General features: G+C 40.2%; 2 protein-coding genes across 10 annotated transcripts in view; both read left to right on the plus strand.

Annotated features, from left to right (window-relative positions):
* Window positions 1-7,237, plus strand: part of mef2aa (myocyte enhancer factor 2aa) — a 63,199-nt gene extending 55,962 nt beyond the window's left edge. For 5 of the 9 annotated variants that reach the window (XM_080505153.1, XM_080505159.1, XM_080505156.1 and 2 more), the window contains 4 exons: window positions 964-987; window positions 2,834-2,963; window positions 3,256-3,379; window positions 3,573-7,237. In XM_080505153.1, coding sequence (XP_080361279.1) covers window positions 964-987; window positions 2,834-2,963; window positions 3,256-3,379; window positions 3,573-3,909 — 615 coding nt within the window. In that variant the 3' untranslated portion in view covers window positions 3,910-7,237. The remainder of the gene's footprint in view (window positions 1-963; window positions 988-2,833; window positions 2,964-3,255; window positions 3,380-3,572) is intronic. The other 4 variants (XM_080505155.1, XM_080505161.1, XM_080505157.1 and 1 more) reach the window with 1 other exon arrangement.
* A 3,201-nt stretch (window positions 7,238-10,438) lies between these two features.
* The window catches only part of mctp2a (multiple C2 domains, transmembrane 2a), a 36,067-nt gene continuing 29,092 nt past the window's right edge, over window positions 10,439-17,413 (plus strand). Inside the window, exons 1-4 of the mRNA XM_080504342.1 lie at window positions 10,439-10,591; window positions 14,608-14,678; window positions 14,800-14,899; window positions 16,254-17,219. Of these exons, the coding sequence (XP_080360468.1) occupies window positions 16,266-17,219 (954 nt within the window). The 5' untranslated portion in view covers window positions 10,439-10,591; window positions 14,608-14,678; window positions 14,800-14,899; window positions 16,254-16,265. The remainder of the gene's footprint in view (window positions 10,592-14,607; window positions 14,679-14,799; window positions 14,900-16,253; window positions 17,220-17,413) is intronic.

A 17,413-nucleotide genomic window follows, 5' to 3' on the forward strand; every position in this document is an offset into this window, starting at 1 on the left:
AGCGGCCTGAAACAGGTTATGCGGTTGGTGGGAGGTCGGTTTGGCTCCGTCTCAGCCAAACAAGCTTTTCAGACTGGTAGAGGCTGCAGAGGGTGCTGGCGGTGGCAGGTCTGCAGACAGCCTGTCATTAGGCCATAATGGTATTAAATTAATCACATCTCAGTGTGACAGAGTGTAGATGAAGACTTAATCAGGGGCCTAGGGTGTGAGCCAGATAATATCTTGTCGCCCTTGTCGTGTCTTCCTCCTGCTATTGATTGAGTGTGGGTATTAAGAGCCCTGGCCTGGTCACAGTATGTCCCACAGCACCGAAAAGATTGAAGATGGGCTTCTCCTGCCTCTCCTGCCTCCTTTCAGCACAGGGAGGATTTAAGGTGGACGGTAGCATGCGGGCAGCATTTGCATCTATGAAAAAACAGATGTCATCTGTGATAATTGTAACCTGAACTCAGATTATATTTGAAATACAATCACTGTCGGTGTATTACCTCAAGCAGCACGATTCAGAAAAAGCTTGTGCCTCTGTGTCGTGCCCTTCCACACAGAGTCAGAGCGGGATGGGGGGGGTTCAAAGTGCCCACGATGGAACTGAAAGACAACCTGTTCTTCGCTGAGCTGCAGCTGTCTGTCCAGACTTCTTAATTATTCAAAGGACAATAACTTTGTAGCCGGACCGAACAACAGCCTCAGAACTTCAAATCTACATATTATGGAAAGTTTGAGCCAGACACTTCCGTGTTAAAGGGAGACGTTCTGATTGGGTGCCTGTGTTTTATTTGAGGTGAAGGGGATTTTACAACAACTGCAGAAGTCATCTGCAGTTTTGGTTTTTTTTTTCCATTATTGTCCCATTCACTGTAAAAAAAAAAAAAATCTCCGTAGCTGCTACTATTTTCCAGAGAGCAATTCACAGCCAATCGGCTTCTTCTCTGTAATTCTCTTTTTTTCTTCTGTTGAGGGCAGTCGGAGGAGGAGGAAATGGATTTGGTGAGTTTTGACAAATGCCTGGGCAAATGGCTGAAACGTGAACATGCTTCCGGTTTTCACAGATGCTAGACTGAAGGAATCGCTCAGGCTGGAGGGGAGATAGGCTCTGAGAACAGCCAGCAATAAGATATTACGACAAAAGACAAAAATAAAAAAAGGAAAAAAGTGTTTTTGTCACTGCATGCTTTGGGTTTGGCTTGTGAAAATTGCCTCAGCCTGTTAAATTGGCTCCTCTATTCCCAACACGTCAATGTTAGTCATATACCACCAAGAGTGTTAAGTGTGTGTGTGTGTGTGTGTGTGTGTGTGTGTGTGTGTGTGTGTGTGTGTGTGTGTGTGTGTGTGTGTGTGTGTGTGTGTGTGTGTGCGTGTGCGTGAGCGCGCGCTCGCAACAGAGCAAGAATCATTGCTGAAGGTTTTACCCCATGATACTTTGTTCACAGTGGAAGTTCTCCATCTTAAGGAGTGACGAATACAATATAAATCATTCAAATAATTTTTGAGGCAAAGATTGCGTCACTTTTAATGATATCATTCTGTGAGATACTTCAGCTTGGTGAAGTCATCTGGCTCAAGAGTGTTGGAACAATACAAGGAAGCCATCAACTGGATCCTCATGCAATGCTGCTCCAAGCGCAACTGCTGGCAGCTGCACATATGTTCGTTTCATTACGCGCTGAGGATTTGTTATAGTTCTGTCCTAAACGATGTCTGCACTTGATTAGTGCAGTTGGAAGTGTGTGCATTGAGTAGCTCACGGCAAAGTTTGCTGCATGACTGCACAAAGCTGTGTAGGTGTGTTTGTTGGGGCTGCATGCCAGTCACTGCACTAAAAACAACCGAAGCTCACCTGGGAATTGAAGTGTGTCATTTATATCATCCCTCCTGCACCTTCTCGGTTAGGAGTTGACTGAGTGTAAAACTGATCTCCTGACTCACTTTGATTTTTCGCACTGAATGTTGACGTGATCGATCTTGTTGAAGGGCGCTTCCCAATTGCTTGGTGTCCTTACCTGTCCTGAAGTATTCAAGTAACAGGATCCCTCTTTATATTTCATCTGAACTCATTAAACGCACTGTAATGAAGCAGACTAATGCTTTGTTGTGTTGATTGCTGCATGTCATTTCTTTTTAGTACCACACTGGCTGTATTAGTCAATAGTTCACTGGCAACAAATAAACAATTCATTTACATTTCTGTGATCTATGTCTGGATTTTAGGCAAAGGTAAGTGTTTCCAACCGCGCTGAAGCCACAACTTGTTAGTTTTGTTGGTTTTATTGTTGTTTTTATTTTATTATTTAGATCCATATGTACTGGTATGTACTGTGTACAAACAATTCAGGGGGGGAAAATCGTGTATGCAAGTATTTGATCACCCATGTAATATTTTATTCTTTTTTTGTTTCCTGATTCCACATAAAACAGTCGAACACATAAACTCGATCTGCCTGAACGATCAGTGTTGTTGCTATGAAGCTATATCACCACCTTGTGGCTGCACTTAGAATTAAACTCATAGATCCAAAACATGCTCCAGCCTCTGTCGTGACTCCCCATAGCGCTCACACAATCACAATTAGCACAATTTACTGTTTTAACCGATTGTACGGTGTCCTTGAGTGCCAAGAAAGGCGCCTTGAAGAAAAACGTATTATTATTAATTTTCATTTTGATTTAGTTTTGTTACACACCAGACCTCTCCGTTCAAGGAGACAAATGTGACAACTAACTAAAAACTAAATATTCCATGTCCGAGGACTGTTATTTTTTATAAAGTTGACTATTTCTGTTTTCTGATTTTATTTTTGTTTTTTTTTCTGTCTTTTATATGTGTGTTTTGCAGAACACTCAGAGGATAAGCAGCTCTCAGTCCGCCCAGCCACTGGCCACTCCAGTGGTGTCTGTCACCACCCCCAGCTTACCCCCACAGGGTCTGGTCTACTCAGGCATGCCCACGTCCTACAACCCTGCTGGTAAGTGGACACACTCCCCTCCCAGTGCCTGATCTCCTGTGTACATTGCATGCTGTTGGTTCATGCTCCTTTTGTCAGTAGCACAGAGTGTTGTTTCCGAGATGTGCAGGAGTTCTCAGTGTGTGTGTGTGTGTGTGTGTGTGTGTGTGTGTGTGTGTGTGTGTGTGTGTGTGTGTGTGTGTGTGTGTGTGTGTGTGTGTGTGTGTGTGTGTGTGTGTGTGTGTGTGTGTGTGTGTGTGTGTGTGTGTGTGTGTGTGTGTGTGTGTGTGCGCGCTTGCTTCTGTTTTTACAGAGTACTCCCTGAGCAGTGCAGAGATCTCGTCCCTACAGGGCTTCAGCTCTCCTGGGCTCTCGCTGGGCTCCATGTCGGCATGGCAACAGCATCAACTGGGCCAGGCAGCTCTTAATTCTTTGGTGTGAGTAACACACTTCCAAACAAAGGCACACTCTCCAGACGCCCTCACATGAAAGCAACACCCACTGTACTCTGTGATATCATGCTGAATCACACATCTACATATTCCTGGCTTTTCGCATCGCTGCTCTTCACATTTGTTGTCTTGCGTTTCTTTAGCGGCGCACCAATTGTCCTGCTTATCTCCTCTGCAGTGGTGGAGGTCACCTACCTCAGGGTTCCAACCTGTCCATCAACACCAGCCAGAGCGTGAACATCAAGTCCGAGCCCATTTCACCACCGCGGGATCGCGTCACCCCGTCCGGTTTCCCCCAGCAACAGCCGCAGCAAGGGTCCAGCCGACAGGAAGTTCTGGGACGTTCGCCCGCCGACAGCCTCAGTTCGTCTTGTAGCTCATATGACGGCAGCGATCGCGAGGACCACCGGCCAGATTTCCACTCCCCGCTGGGGCTCGGCAGACCCCCTGCTGGCTCCGAAGAGAGGGAGAGCCCGTCAGTCAAGCGCTTGCGCATGGACACTTGGGTGACATAAAGAGCCCAGATCAAGCCTCCAATCACCAGCCGGTCAGAGAGGGAGGGAGGGGTGAGACATGGAGATAATAGTAAGAGCAAGGGTCCTTAGAGCTATCATTATGATACTATTATTCAACTCCACTTCAATTTGTAAGACTGAAATGTAATGTGATAAGACGTGTCAGGACATATCTAACGTAAACTCTCACACTGATACAATCAGATGAAGAAAAAAAAAAAAATCTGTTAGCTGGACTGAATTATATGCACAAGCAGGTGGTATCAGGTACTTGGTGCAATTCAGATGACGTCTGCAAAAGAAAGATGTTCAAAGACAATTGTTAGGCGGTAGATTATTGTAGTCACTGGTCTAGTCAGACACATGTAGTCGCTGTTTTGCTGTTGTGCTCGCAAGTCGCAAACAATCAGAGAAAGTTGTGTTGCTTTCAGCCTGAGGACCCTTACATATGATGTTCACTGCAAGAACTATCTTTAAAATCATGCTGTAACCATACAAGACCTTTTACTGAAGTGGCCTCATTTAATTTGTCTATTCAGTGGGTCAGGAGATACAGAGCACAGCACATGGAGTTAAATCATATACAGGAATTGTGGTCAATATTTGGAGAAGTCGAGACTACTTATTTGAATAGAAACAAGAAAAAAAAAATGTTGGAGATAAAAACAAATTAGCCACAGAATTTATTGCAATAATGACAAGCTATCTTTTTTTTTTAATTTAAAAAAGTAGGATATTTAAATGTGCAATTAAGGTAATGCGATCTGTCCAGTTGAACTGGTGAGAAAGTCAGTGTGTTCACATTCGTGTAACAGTTCATCAGTAATATAAGCCAAAGCTGTTCTTTTGTGTTGTTTTGTACAGTTGCTATGATTTCCTAACGAGTCACTCAAATGCACCATGTCTTTCATCATTGGTTTCTTTGTGCTTTTCTTACGGCGTAAAGTCATGTAAACCAGATCTTGAATCGATATCTAAAGCCATGAACATTTACTGTTCTGTTTCTTTAATTGAGAATTTGAGCCAAACATTGTCTTTTGTTGTGTAAATAGCAACTTTAATATATATATTACCAGGGGTGCGAGTACATACTGAATGTACTGTATGAGCACCATTTTCAAGAAATGTATATTTTTGTGGTTTACAGCCAAGTTTACAAAAGTAGACCCTCAAAGAAGTTCACAATTCACTGGTTCCGCATTCACAATTTTATTAAGTCTTTTTCCAAATTCAATTTTGAACATAAAGTCCCATGAATTTCAGTTGCAGATGGTTGATTTGTTTTGTTTCTCTTGATTAGCGGTGATTGTCCTGGAGGCATTGTACTGACTATGCTGTGAGGTTAAAGTTCCATTATTTTCATATTTCTGGAGAACGACCACAAGGCTCGGGGAAATGGGGTTTCTTCCCGCCTATGGTGTTGTCTTGTGTTAGTTGTATACCAGCAGCTGCTGAATACACTGCCGCCATTGAAACCCAAGGTCCCACTGAGAAAAAAAAAAAGATCTATTGTTGTATTGCATGTAGCTTAACTTAAAAATAAGCCATCCCTCAAGCCATCTCCACTACCGTCTTATAGGTGGAATTTAAGATAAAGACGAGGTCGAAGTGGCTGCTGATCTTCACACAAAACTCCCCCCCACGTGCCCACATGTATTTGTAAATTTCCAGTGTAATTGAAGTGTCAGTCAGAATTATATAAAAAACAAACTCATGTGTTTTCTCAACTGGCTCCAGAAGCTCTATGCTATATCCATGCCCCATTGGCAAATGCCCCCCCCCTCCCCCTCCCGGAGCTTCCGAAATTCTAATGGTAAATGCTCATGCAGGGTGTCGTTGCAGGAAGCAATGCCTGGGTTATTATACTCTGTAAACACAGGATTGGAGGTGTGGGAAGGGGGGATGGGAGGGGGTTGGGGGTAAACTGGGACGTTGACTTGTTTTCTTCTCCATCATCACAGAAACTAATAATTCAACAGCTCACATCATCATCCAATATGTTGGCTGACTTCAATCTCACTGCTGGAAGGCACACATTTGTATGAGACGTTTGCTGTACGAGAGAGTTATTGCTCTGCATTTGCCACAGCATCTCTTGTGTGTGTTTCTCAGGTTTCTGACCCGCCTCCGCCCCTCATCGTCAGCTCCATGGTAGTTTTCAGTTCAAGCCCACGATGAACTATGCAGTTTTACCCCCAATTCACACGAGATCTTACAGAATATGATGTCATTACAGGTCACGTTCGGGCTGAATTTAGTAAGAGCTGTCAGACTGTTAAGAGCTCTTATTCTGAAGTGCCACATCTGGAAGTTACTGGTCTACAAGTTGCATCTAATGCATGCCATTGAACGATTAATTTTAGATACCCCGGGGCAATCTCTGCACGTTTGGCAGACATACTTTACATATTTTTGACCCACATTTGTAATCCAGTGTAACACAGCAGGTAAAAATAGCAATAATAAATGAAAACAAAAAAAAAAAATAAACTGTCAACCTGTCTTGGCAGCATCACCTCGTAGTTGAGCACATATTTTAGCACTCAATAACATATCAGGGAGTTTTGTAGTTGCTCTATCTATATGCACAGTTAGGAAATGCCTTATCCCAAAGAGAAATATACTCATTTTAATTTCCTCTCAGTTAAAGCAAGATGATGCAGATACAAAATAAACTTGACCAGACCTGCCTCCTCTCAGATTGAACTCACACAAGAAAATGCATGGCGAATGCACCGTGATACACTTTGCTCCTTTGGTCCATGTCCAAATTGTGCACAACTGATGAATGTGAAAGGAAAGAGTAATGGATGAACCTCATAGAGGACTTTCTTCACTTTGCTGTGCAAGAGTACACTGCTTTGCTTCATGGCTTTTATAAACAGAACTACGTGTTTGGTAAGTGTTTGTAGTTGATAGTTCACTTAACTAAAGAAGCTGTTTTCGGTTTGAACGCTCAGACCGTTTGGCGGCACAAGCTGGACTTTGTTGCCAATGATGAAATTATTTGTTTCAAAATCGAAATAGATTTTAAGTTAATCTACATTTTATTTCCCTTGAATGTGTTATTTTATTTTCATCATACAATAAATATTCAAGTGAACTTTTTATTAAACAATTAAGATACTATGCTAGATGTTGTTGTAAAAAAATTTGTATTCTTCACAAAAAGTACAAATATTGGCTTTTAATGTGTAATTTAGGTTATCTCTCTTATTCTGTATAAAATGAAGTAAACAACTCTTTCATAGAATTTGTTCTCCTGTGAAGTCCCAAACAGTAGAAACTGTCAACTTTATTAAACACCTCAGTGTATGCTCAATCCAAACACACTGTCTACTCATCTTTCAGCGTTGCGTTTGAGGTACATTTTGTTTTTAAAGAAAGTGATATTCTAATTGTGTACTCATGCATGTGATTCACTTTCGTACACAGATTCTCATAGGGAACTCTCACCTTATGACCACAGTTCAAAAACATACATGTGGGGCTAACTGGTGACTGAAATTACTTACAAGAGTCTGAATATGTACTTACTTTCTCTCTGTGAAGGATTATTTACTTATCCAGGGTGTATTCTGCCTTGCCTGTAGTAAAATTTTAATAACTGTTTAAAGAGGGCACATTATGCAGCTTTTCAACATTCTCACATGGGTCACGTTGGTCCAAAAAACACAGCATTCAATGTTTGTTGCCTCAAATCCAGGTTTTCCTTGATTTTCAGCCGTTTCAATATTGGATCACCGTCTCCATCTACACACATCAGTCTTGGGAAGAGGAGGAAGTACTTCCTCTCATGGTGCCATGTACCAGAGCAGAGCATCCTAATTGTAGGACGGTCAAAGGGAGGACCTACCTTAATTGAGAGTGGTTTGATTTCGGATTCGCTCGTGAGAGTGCCCACTTTAGAAAAAAAAAAAAAAAATGGTACAAGCCAGGGAGAGACATGATAGACTTTCCTCACTTCTGGGCCTCGCTTCATTCCCAGGTATAGAGATGGATATGACTCTTGGAAAACCATTAGAAAGTTAATTTTGCCCCTTTAAATACAATTTAAATACCCCCACACATTTAGAAAAGCCAGTTGAGATATGGATGGGTGGATGGATGGATGGATGTTTTAGTTATACACAAGCATTACTTACATGATTGATTAGGTTAAAAAAAAAAAAAACACTGGCAGCACATTTTATTGATTTAACATTCAGAATAATAAACTTGTGCTTCAACTCCGTTGAGTTGTTTTGCAAGATTTTCCAAATGATGAAATTTGTGAACATTCCACAATGTTTTTTCAGCTTGCACTGATGAAATACAACACAACACATTTACATACGCAATTCAGCTTTACAATTATTATTAAATATTGCAACCATGGTACATAGGTTTGAGTGGCTGAAGAAAGCTGAGCAAAATGACAGTAAAATCATCAAATGTGACTTCAAAATAAATATAAAACAGATGGATTTCTTCTATTTACTAGTTGTTGTTTTTTTTAGTCCATTTGAATTACTAGTGCTCCCTCCAAAAAATCTGATAAACACAAGTCAGATACATAGCACTTAGTTTAATTATGACGTATGAATATAATAGGCCATACTTTAATTGTGTTTCAAACTTAGCACTAAGTCATTTGTTACAGCATATTATAGAGGTTCATTTAAAAAAAAGTAGAATAGAAATATTTTACCCAAGTTTGATTCATATATTGACCTTTGATGTTTTAACAATAATGAATGCAATATATTTCAAATCTCTCATAAGATCAGATGTTTTATTGTTATTATTAGTAGTAGTAGTATTAGTAGTATTATGAGTACACAATTCCAACTTCAAAACATGATGACACCTTATTATTTATTTATTTAAGCTGAAACATGAAGGTTTTGAAGGCCAAACGTTCTGCTGGAGAGGAACATGGGTGACATCTGGCGGAGACGTCGTGACACGTATAATTTACAAGAAGGAGTGAATTACCATATAGTTGCCAGCAGGAGGCGCTGTACTACAATAAATGAGCTCTTCAGTTTAATTAGAGCACCTGAGGCCTGCCGCAAACAGAAGGTATGTCACTTTTTACGTTTGTCTGAGGCTTTTCAAGCAGCGTGTAAGTTAAAAAATTATCCCAGGAAGCTTTTTTAATTAACTGACTCTCACTTGAGAAGTCTCGTGTTAAAAAAGAGTCGATATTTGAACCATGGACGGTGTCATTTTGGCTTCGTCCGTCAGAGACGCATGGAAATTTCCGCTTAAATTCGTGACGACCAAAAGTTACAATCGTTGTGTTTTCACTTTATAATTTGGATAAAGTTTATCATAAAACAAGAAACGAGGTTTTCAATACTTTAATACGATTTTTTTTAAAGTCTTTTTGTGTTTATTTGTGTTGGCTGACACTAAACAGGTAAACAAAACAATGTTTAATTTAAATGTTTTCAAAATAATCACTCTCAAGTTCATAATATTGTGATGTGATGTTACTTTAAATAAACATACAAACAAAAAACATTACTAGCACACTGGTTAGTTTTACTTCAAAATCCATTAAGGTTATGAAGTAACTCAAATGTTTCTTGTTGGTTTTTTTTTATTTTTTTATTTTTTTATTATTACTTTACAGATTGCATGATGGGTGTAAATGTGCTTTCACCACTTTTTTTTGTCCCTACATTTTGACTTGTTGTCACAGCAGGAAAACCTCTGGCGGAAATTCAGACCGAGGATAACTCACATCCTGTCCAACCAATACAATAGATATAATAGTGGGACCTCCCATTACTGCCTCTCCTGTTGTGACTTGTTCGGTTCAATCATGCTGTTGTTAAGGTATTCAGAATAAAATGTACCTTTTACACGGCAGCATTCCTCTGACAGCTGCATTTCACTGCAGCGAATGGGTCATCGGAGATGAAACAAGAAAAAAAAAAAAAACACCTCAACCACCTGCCACATTACAGTTACAGTCCACATTATAAGACAATGAAATTAAGAAATCCGGTTAAGTGCCATGGGCCAAAACATACAGGTTAAGGGCCAGTCAGATGACATCGTAAGGTGTAGAAATAACAGCGATCACGTAGTTTTCCTACTCGCTGAGTTATTTTAAGTGAATTAGTAATAGCATGGAAGCCACACTAAGAATGTGAGATTGTGAAAATACGTCTGCAGAAAATATGCAGCCAGACAAACCAAAAGCTGTTTCCAGCATAAGGCTGTAATGTAAATGTTTTCAGATTGTAACCATACATGTATCATATGTGGTTATTGCTATGTTGAGTTTATTAGGCATATTTTTATTGATTGGCAAGACCTGCTGTAAGACTAACAGCAACTATTCTGTAGAGAGGATTTCTGCTTTGACATGATCGTTTTGTTCCGTTGACGTCGATATTCATCTTCCTATTGTCATATTGATCTCAAAACACATTATGATTTCAATCATAATGTCCACCTTTATGCTATTGATAGGACTCTTACATGAACGTTATTGCTCCTTTAGGAACCATGCCAGCTATCCTTTTGAAATACCCCATTTGGTGGAAGAAACAAAAGCGTGTCACAAAGAAGGAGAAAGAAGATGAAGACGATGAGGAGGAGGGGGTAGTTTGGTGTTTCTCCACTCGGTTCCAGTGGTGTCCGCAGCCAGCTTTGTTTCACGGTTCCTCAGAAAATCCTCAGGGAGGTAAGTCTTTTACTGCTTCCTCAGACATCCACATGTCCACGCCTCTCAAAAACAGAACAAAGAAAGTTTGACCAAACAGAAATGACGGGTCTGATGACAGGTGGGGTTTGAATATGGACCAGATGTATTATTTTTTATCACATCACATCCGATGACAGATCACACACAGCAAACAATTCAAGAGTTTGCAGAAGCAATAGGAGAGACAGTAGAAGTGAAATTTAAGTGCAGTGACCATAACTGGAATAAAACTATTGGGGAAAAAACTGTAAAATGCAAACCTTTATGACCATAGTTAAACATTAAATGATTAACATATGTAACATTGCATGGCACAATTTAAAATAGGCAGACAGCAGATAAGTAAAGTATTTTTTCTTTTGAGAGAGATTGTATCCTCCATGTGCCCCAGTTCATCATGACCTGCTATCCTTGTTGCAAGCACTGTACTGATAGAGATATGGGATTGCTTCATAGAGCCCATCTATTAACATTTTAAAGATTGTTTTCACTTGTGATGTGGTTTCCTGGTCTTGTCCAAGGTTAGGAGGGGAAAAAAAAAAAAACGAGAAAAGGCCGTGCTTAGTTTCACAAGTTTTGAACCACAAGATAGGAATGAAACACATTCTGGGCGGCTGTTGTCATGTTTAATCTGCAACATAAATTCCACAGTAACACTTCACTGTGGGATAAACGTGGCAGAATGCATGTTGGATTATTGTGGTGGGAATTTTGTCAGCGAGAAATTCACAGACAGTTCATGGACTGTATGACAGGGTGTATTCATCAGCAGACTTCAATTACATTTTAATCAAATTTCAACTTCTTCAAGTATGCTTTTGAAAATCCAAATAAAAGATGGAACAGACAATAACAGCCCTGCACCGAGATGTCATGTGCGTGACCCTGCAGCTTTTTTCCATATCTGTGTGGTTCTGGGCCCAGTGCAGTATGTTCCTCTTATCAGGAAATGCATATTTCAAGTTGTTCCCTTTCACATTAACCTTTTACTGGCTCGAGCCTCACGCTACACCCAGAGGAAAGTTGCTCTATAGTGAAAGTCTACTTTTTTCATACAGCCTGACCTGCTGGCTTTGGAAGCTTGATCAGGCCTCATTGTAAACCAGTTTCTGAACTGCCTTTGCATGTACCAGGTCAACAACCCTTTGGCATCTATTAAGAGAAAATTGATATCTTGAAGGGAACACAGGTTGTTTTTTCATTGTTTTTTTGTGCCAGAATCTGCAGGTTTTTGTGTGAAATACTCCTAAGCTTATTATAATAGCAAAAAGAGAACATCTCAAGTTTTTAAGAAGCAAAGCTTTTCTATTACTAGGTTTATAAATTAGCACATGCATGGGATGCTGCTCAGCTTGTTTCTGGTATTTGTTGAAGTCATTAGGGACTGATTGTTCCGATTATAACATGGCTTGGTGCATAAGAGTGAGTGGATAGATGTTCATCACAATGCTTCGGAGAGTTCAGTTCCTAGTTCGGATTTGCGTCACAGTTAATTCTGTAATATGAAATGCAGCAGTAATATTTAAACCTTGTAATGTAATATTTAGTCATAATAAGTATCAGTGTTATGAATTTACCTTCTGCTGAATGCATACAGCCAATGGAGAGTAAAAATATCCTAATGCACCAATATAAATGTAGGTTTTGCTCCCATGTTAACACTCTTGCTCTTCCCTGAGCTCCATGGGCTCATGGCATGAGAGGGATGAATATGCAACGATTTATTATTTTGAACTTGGCGTGCTTTGACGCAGGTGAAATCTGAAGCTCAATTAGCACATTGAGCTTGCACTGTTTTAATAATTCACATCTGTCGCCTTGCAACTTTGGCTTTTAGTTTTCTTCATACAGACCTCCGTTCATTTGTCTGATGGCAAAACGTGACCAGGGAACACAGGAGTTCAGCCAGCACAGCTTTGCATCGCTATCACGATCTTGTCATTATGGAAATGTTTTTTTTTAACCTCTCTCCTCACATTATGACCTCAAACCACATGCCAACAACACCCAAAACATCTGACTTGCATGGCGGCAGCATGAACAAACAAAAGTGTCTTTTGGGTTTGACTTGGCCGGCCCAGCTTCCAGGGTAGCGCTGGCAAATCCACAAATCCCACTCTGGAAATGCCACAATTCTTTGTGTGTTTGGTTCATTGTGGTGTTCCTACCCACTAGTCCCACTCTAGTCAGCTCCCCTCACACTTGAATTTAATCAATCCAACCAGAAAACACATAATCACTTGTTTCAACGAGGTAGATTTCACTTTCATCCAACTCGTCGTTGAACTGTTTAGATGTTGGAATGATTTGATAGAGCTTTTAAAAAATAACCATGGATTTAAAAACCAATAACACAGATCTCTTCTCAAAGCAGTTTAATTCAGTTCAGCCAGTTTTGGTCTTATGTCATGGAAGACAAGGGTTCATTTCCCGCTGTTCCATTGACTATAATGGAAACGTTGGGAGAGACATCCTACCTGGGTGAAAGGGAATATGCTTTGACAAAGAACAGGGGAACACTTTGTTTAATTAGTTTTTCTTATGTGACTGGTGGAGGTTAAAACAGAAAGCAGCAGAGGTTAAAGCTTCACAGCGTGCATTTCAGCATGACTGATAACAACAACTGGAACTATCAGAGTATGAAGTTGAGTAACAGGTAGACCAAGGCACAAATACTGTTCTAGTGCTCTTTACATGCCATGGTTAGATGGCTTTTCTTGTTTGGGAAGATCTCATTGTTTCGCCCAATGTATGCAGGCTGTCATTTTCATTCTGTCTCGTCGAGCTTTTCCTTACAGTAAGTAGTCAAAGCACCATCCACTTGGGAAACATTTTTCTTGCTTTACGTTTCGCAGGAATTGTCTCTGGCTGAATTTTGAATGTTTGTCGTCGTCGTGTTGATGTCTCATCCACAAACAAGAGCTCTTAACACAGTTTCCATTCTCGACAACGAGATGTAAAATACTGCGAGACAAGCAGAGGTTTTAGGTCAGCTGTGTAGTCCACAACCTCAGTCGTTTGTGGTTGTTTTCACTTTGTAGGCTTGCATGTGCATCGCTGAGTATATTTGTCCCCGAGTACGTGTTCTTGGCTTTTTGTCCACGGGACCAGCTGTGTCGTGAGTTGGAAGAAGTCCAGTGTGCATGTGTAGAGTAACCAAGCAGGGTTTTGCGTTGTTTGAGTTGTGTGAGAAAAAGGGCGACAGGCCACCTGCCACAGGGGCTTGCCCTGTGCGGATCCCCAGCCCTGCCTTTCAACTGCGAGCCAAGTTGGGGCTCTTTCATGTGGGCCTGATCTCTTTAAGACGTCAGCAAATATTGAACAAGACTCAGTCCAGACTCAAACACATCTGTTGTCATATAGTCTCCACTGTTCGGCACAGACAACGGGAGACAGGGAACACCAGTGGGTCTGTTGCATTAGCTTCTATGTGTGGACAGAAAGCTATAGTTTATACTTTGCAAACACAAATGCTCACTTTTGACGAGCTTAGGCTAAACCGTGTTCTACTGTAAACAAATATGGGACTGTGTGGAGGAAATAGCTTTTGGTACAGCGAGACAGCGACCGAGTGCCAGATCCGTTCTGACATTTCATATGGCTCAGTCATGTTGCAGAATCCATCAGCAGTATTTTGGGACTGTTTTGGACACATAAGAAAGACAGTTGTATTGTAGAATTAGGCTAGATTATGGCACTAAGTACATTTTCAAATACTTGGACCTGTAAGAGAACCCATATTAGAGTAGTGTAATGCATTCAAGTCTTAAAACTGACAAATTGCAGCACGAAGGCAAATAAACTGTCAAATATACAAATCAACAATAAACAGACTGACGAAACAGGCTGCTGTTCACTGGGCAACTGTTTCATAGCTACAGTGCTTCAGTGTCTTTTTAATCTCTCGCAACATTGTCTTAATGTACTCAATATTTGTCGTCGAGATTTTAAACTGATCCCACACAATCATGCTGTTTGTATCTGAATCCGTCAAGGACGCCTTGGGTAGGACTCAACGGTCGATGATGGCATTCTCATAGTTCCTGAAACTCACCCTGCGTGACTGGTACGTCCAGTTTCAACCCGTCTGGTTTCTACGCCAATCACTCCCCGACAAAGTTATCCACCAGCTGGAAAGTGCTACAGACATGTTATGTAGTCATAAAAGCTGCCTCTTGTCGCCATAGCTGGAATGGTTGGGCTGCTTGTTGGAAGACTTTCTACGTCGCTCAGTGGTAAATACATCGTTTGCAGCTCAGGACGGTCTAACTGAGGTTGACTCAACAGGTAAAGTAGTATATTTTCTTTTTCTACACTCTACTAGAACAGAAATATATAGATATATTTTTTTTAAATATCAAGCTACTTATATGTTGAGATTGATTGTATATTATTAGCATGATTCTGAGCTTTCTTGTGGATAATATAATCATTTTGTTTTGGTGTTACCGTACTTTAGTTTTATCATGTTAAACAGCAACAGAGAAAACTGACAGAAGTCGGTTAAGTGAATGTGATTTACTGCACGATCACCTGGTGTGTGAAAATATTTGGCTTGCATTGTACCCTGTTTTGTTTGTGTAAAACTTAGAGAGAGGGAAAAAAAAGTTAAGAAGAGTTTGTGGCCTGTGTAGCATGAGTGCTACTTGAAACATACAAAGTTCCATAGATTATTACTGACCTGTTTTTATGCGTTTTAAAAATGTCAATCTAATGTAAAATATTTGGCTTTATGGAGTTCCTTTAGAAAAAAAAAGAAACATTCTTCTTTTGGGGTTTCGGAAAATCTAGTACACATAATAACCTTGACTATCTACTCATCTCCTAAATTTTAAGTGTAATGTTCAGGTGCTGCTTGTGATATTGCTTGCAGCAACAATAGACTCATTTTAATACCTTCATGGAATAGAACATTGGCTTGAAATGACAGCTTCTTTTACAATTATTAGTTTGGTCTTTAATTTGTTTTCAAGAAAGGCTTTCAATTGTGTTTTTTTTCCCCTCATGTGTGCTAATGTAATGATTTGAATAGCCATTCTTTCAGGCCTCAGTGTAAAAGACTCTCAGATCAGAATGATAAATACATATGAAATATTTTGAGTAATTTATTGTGAAAATAATATATGATGGTTAATAAAGATTTTTTGAATTACTTGATTCAGTCACAACTTAGCAGATATGCAGCTGTTTTAGATGTGAAACACATACGATATAGTAGAACAATCATTTCAAATAAATATAATTTTGCATGTCATTGAAAAATAGTGACTTATTTAGTTGGGTAAATTTGTAATTTAAAAAAATATATATATTTATTTTTTTGTAGGCTGCAAATACTTTATAAATGAAGGACCCACAAAGATGAACTATCCTGAGATGTTTAGTACATCTCAGGATGTACCTTGTTTATTAAGCTGAATCATGCTTATTCTTTTGAAAGTGTTTGATGATGCAATTACTGGTACGAGCTCAGTGTTATTATCATGTGTTATAATATTCTAGTCAGTCTTATAGTCCCCTCCAGTATATGTTTTTTTAATTGATATTCATGAACTACAGCTACTCTATATGTTGATACGTTTGTATTGGTCTGTATACATGTAAACACATTAATTTATCATTGCTTGATTTTATCTGTAAGGTATAATTCAGGATGGATACAAAGAAGAAAAACTTCTTGGACAACTTGCGTCTGAAAACCAAGTTTCCTAACCTTAAAAAGCCTCGAAAGAAGGACCTGGCGAAGCAGGGCCGGGGACTGGCCCATCGACGCAGCATTTCTGTCCCAGACCTACTGTTTGTGCCTGGTGAAGCGTTTTCTCCCGATGGACCGATCTTCTATGAGAATTCTCAAGATCTGAGTGATACAGATTCTATTGCAAGTGGATCACTTGTTACTGGCCCACTGTTTGCAGACAAACTGACTGAGTCGTACCCAGAAGCCAGATTCAGAAGTCCACAGATAGATCACTCCACTCCAGCTTTGAATAGAGTCAGTGCGTCAGTCGACGTGATGGATTATTTTGATGAAGTGATACTGTCAGAGTCAGAGAAGTTGACTCGGGAAGACGACTATGCACAGCTGGATAAAAGAGCCAAAGGGAATGCATCGAAATTCCCCTTTGAGCCTGTTCCTGCCCCGCGGCACATCTTTAACACCGAGCAGGTTCCCTCACCAAGACGTAACCCCGCAGAGAGAGTGGGCTTCTCTGGTGAAAGGACCACAGCAGAACGACCTCCTTCAGGCCCTGTTTCTGCAATACTAGCCAGGGCACACTCAATGGGCGACAATCAAACAAACCCTTATGAAAAGAAGGTCACATCAAATGATCAAAGAAGGCCCGGCTCAGAACAAGGGACTCCGCCAGCAGTAAGAGCGGATAGATCTTCTCTGAAATTAGATACTCTTCCGACTCCTTTGGAGAGTACAGATGGCACCTCGCTGGACTCTGTGGGGGGCAGTCCAAGTGAGGAGCAGGTCAGTGTTCCTTGGACAGACTCAGAAGAACTGGACCGAGACCCCCTCTCTCCATTATTGATGAAAGATTTCTCCATTGACGAGAGGCTGCTGGAGGAGAATGAAGATGCTCTGGAAGAAATGGGCGAGGTCAGTTTTTGTTTGTTTAAAACATCATGCAAACTCATAGATTCTTCTTGTCATTCAAGTCTTTATGTATATCACATTTGTTAATTTTTACAGGAGTAAACCGTATAGAATCGTGTATTGCAGATATGCTGAACTGTAGTAATCAAGAGTTTATTTTTTATTTGTCAATCTTTTAAATTCTGTACACATGTTAG

The sequence above is a fragment of the Blennius ocellaris genome, assembly GCF_963422515.1.
Source record: "Blennius ocellaris genome assembly, chromosome: 11".
Taxonomy (NCBI): Eukaryota; Metazoa; Chordata; class Actinopteri; order Blenniiformes; family Blenniidae; genus Blennius; species Blennius ocellaris.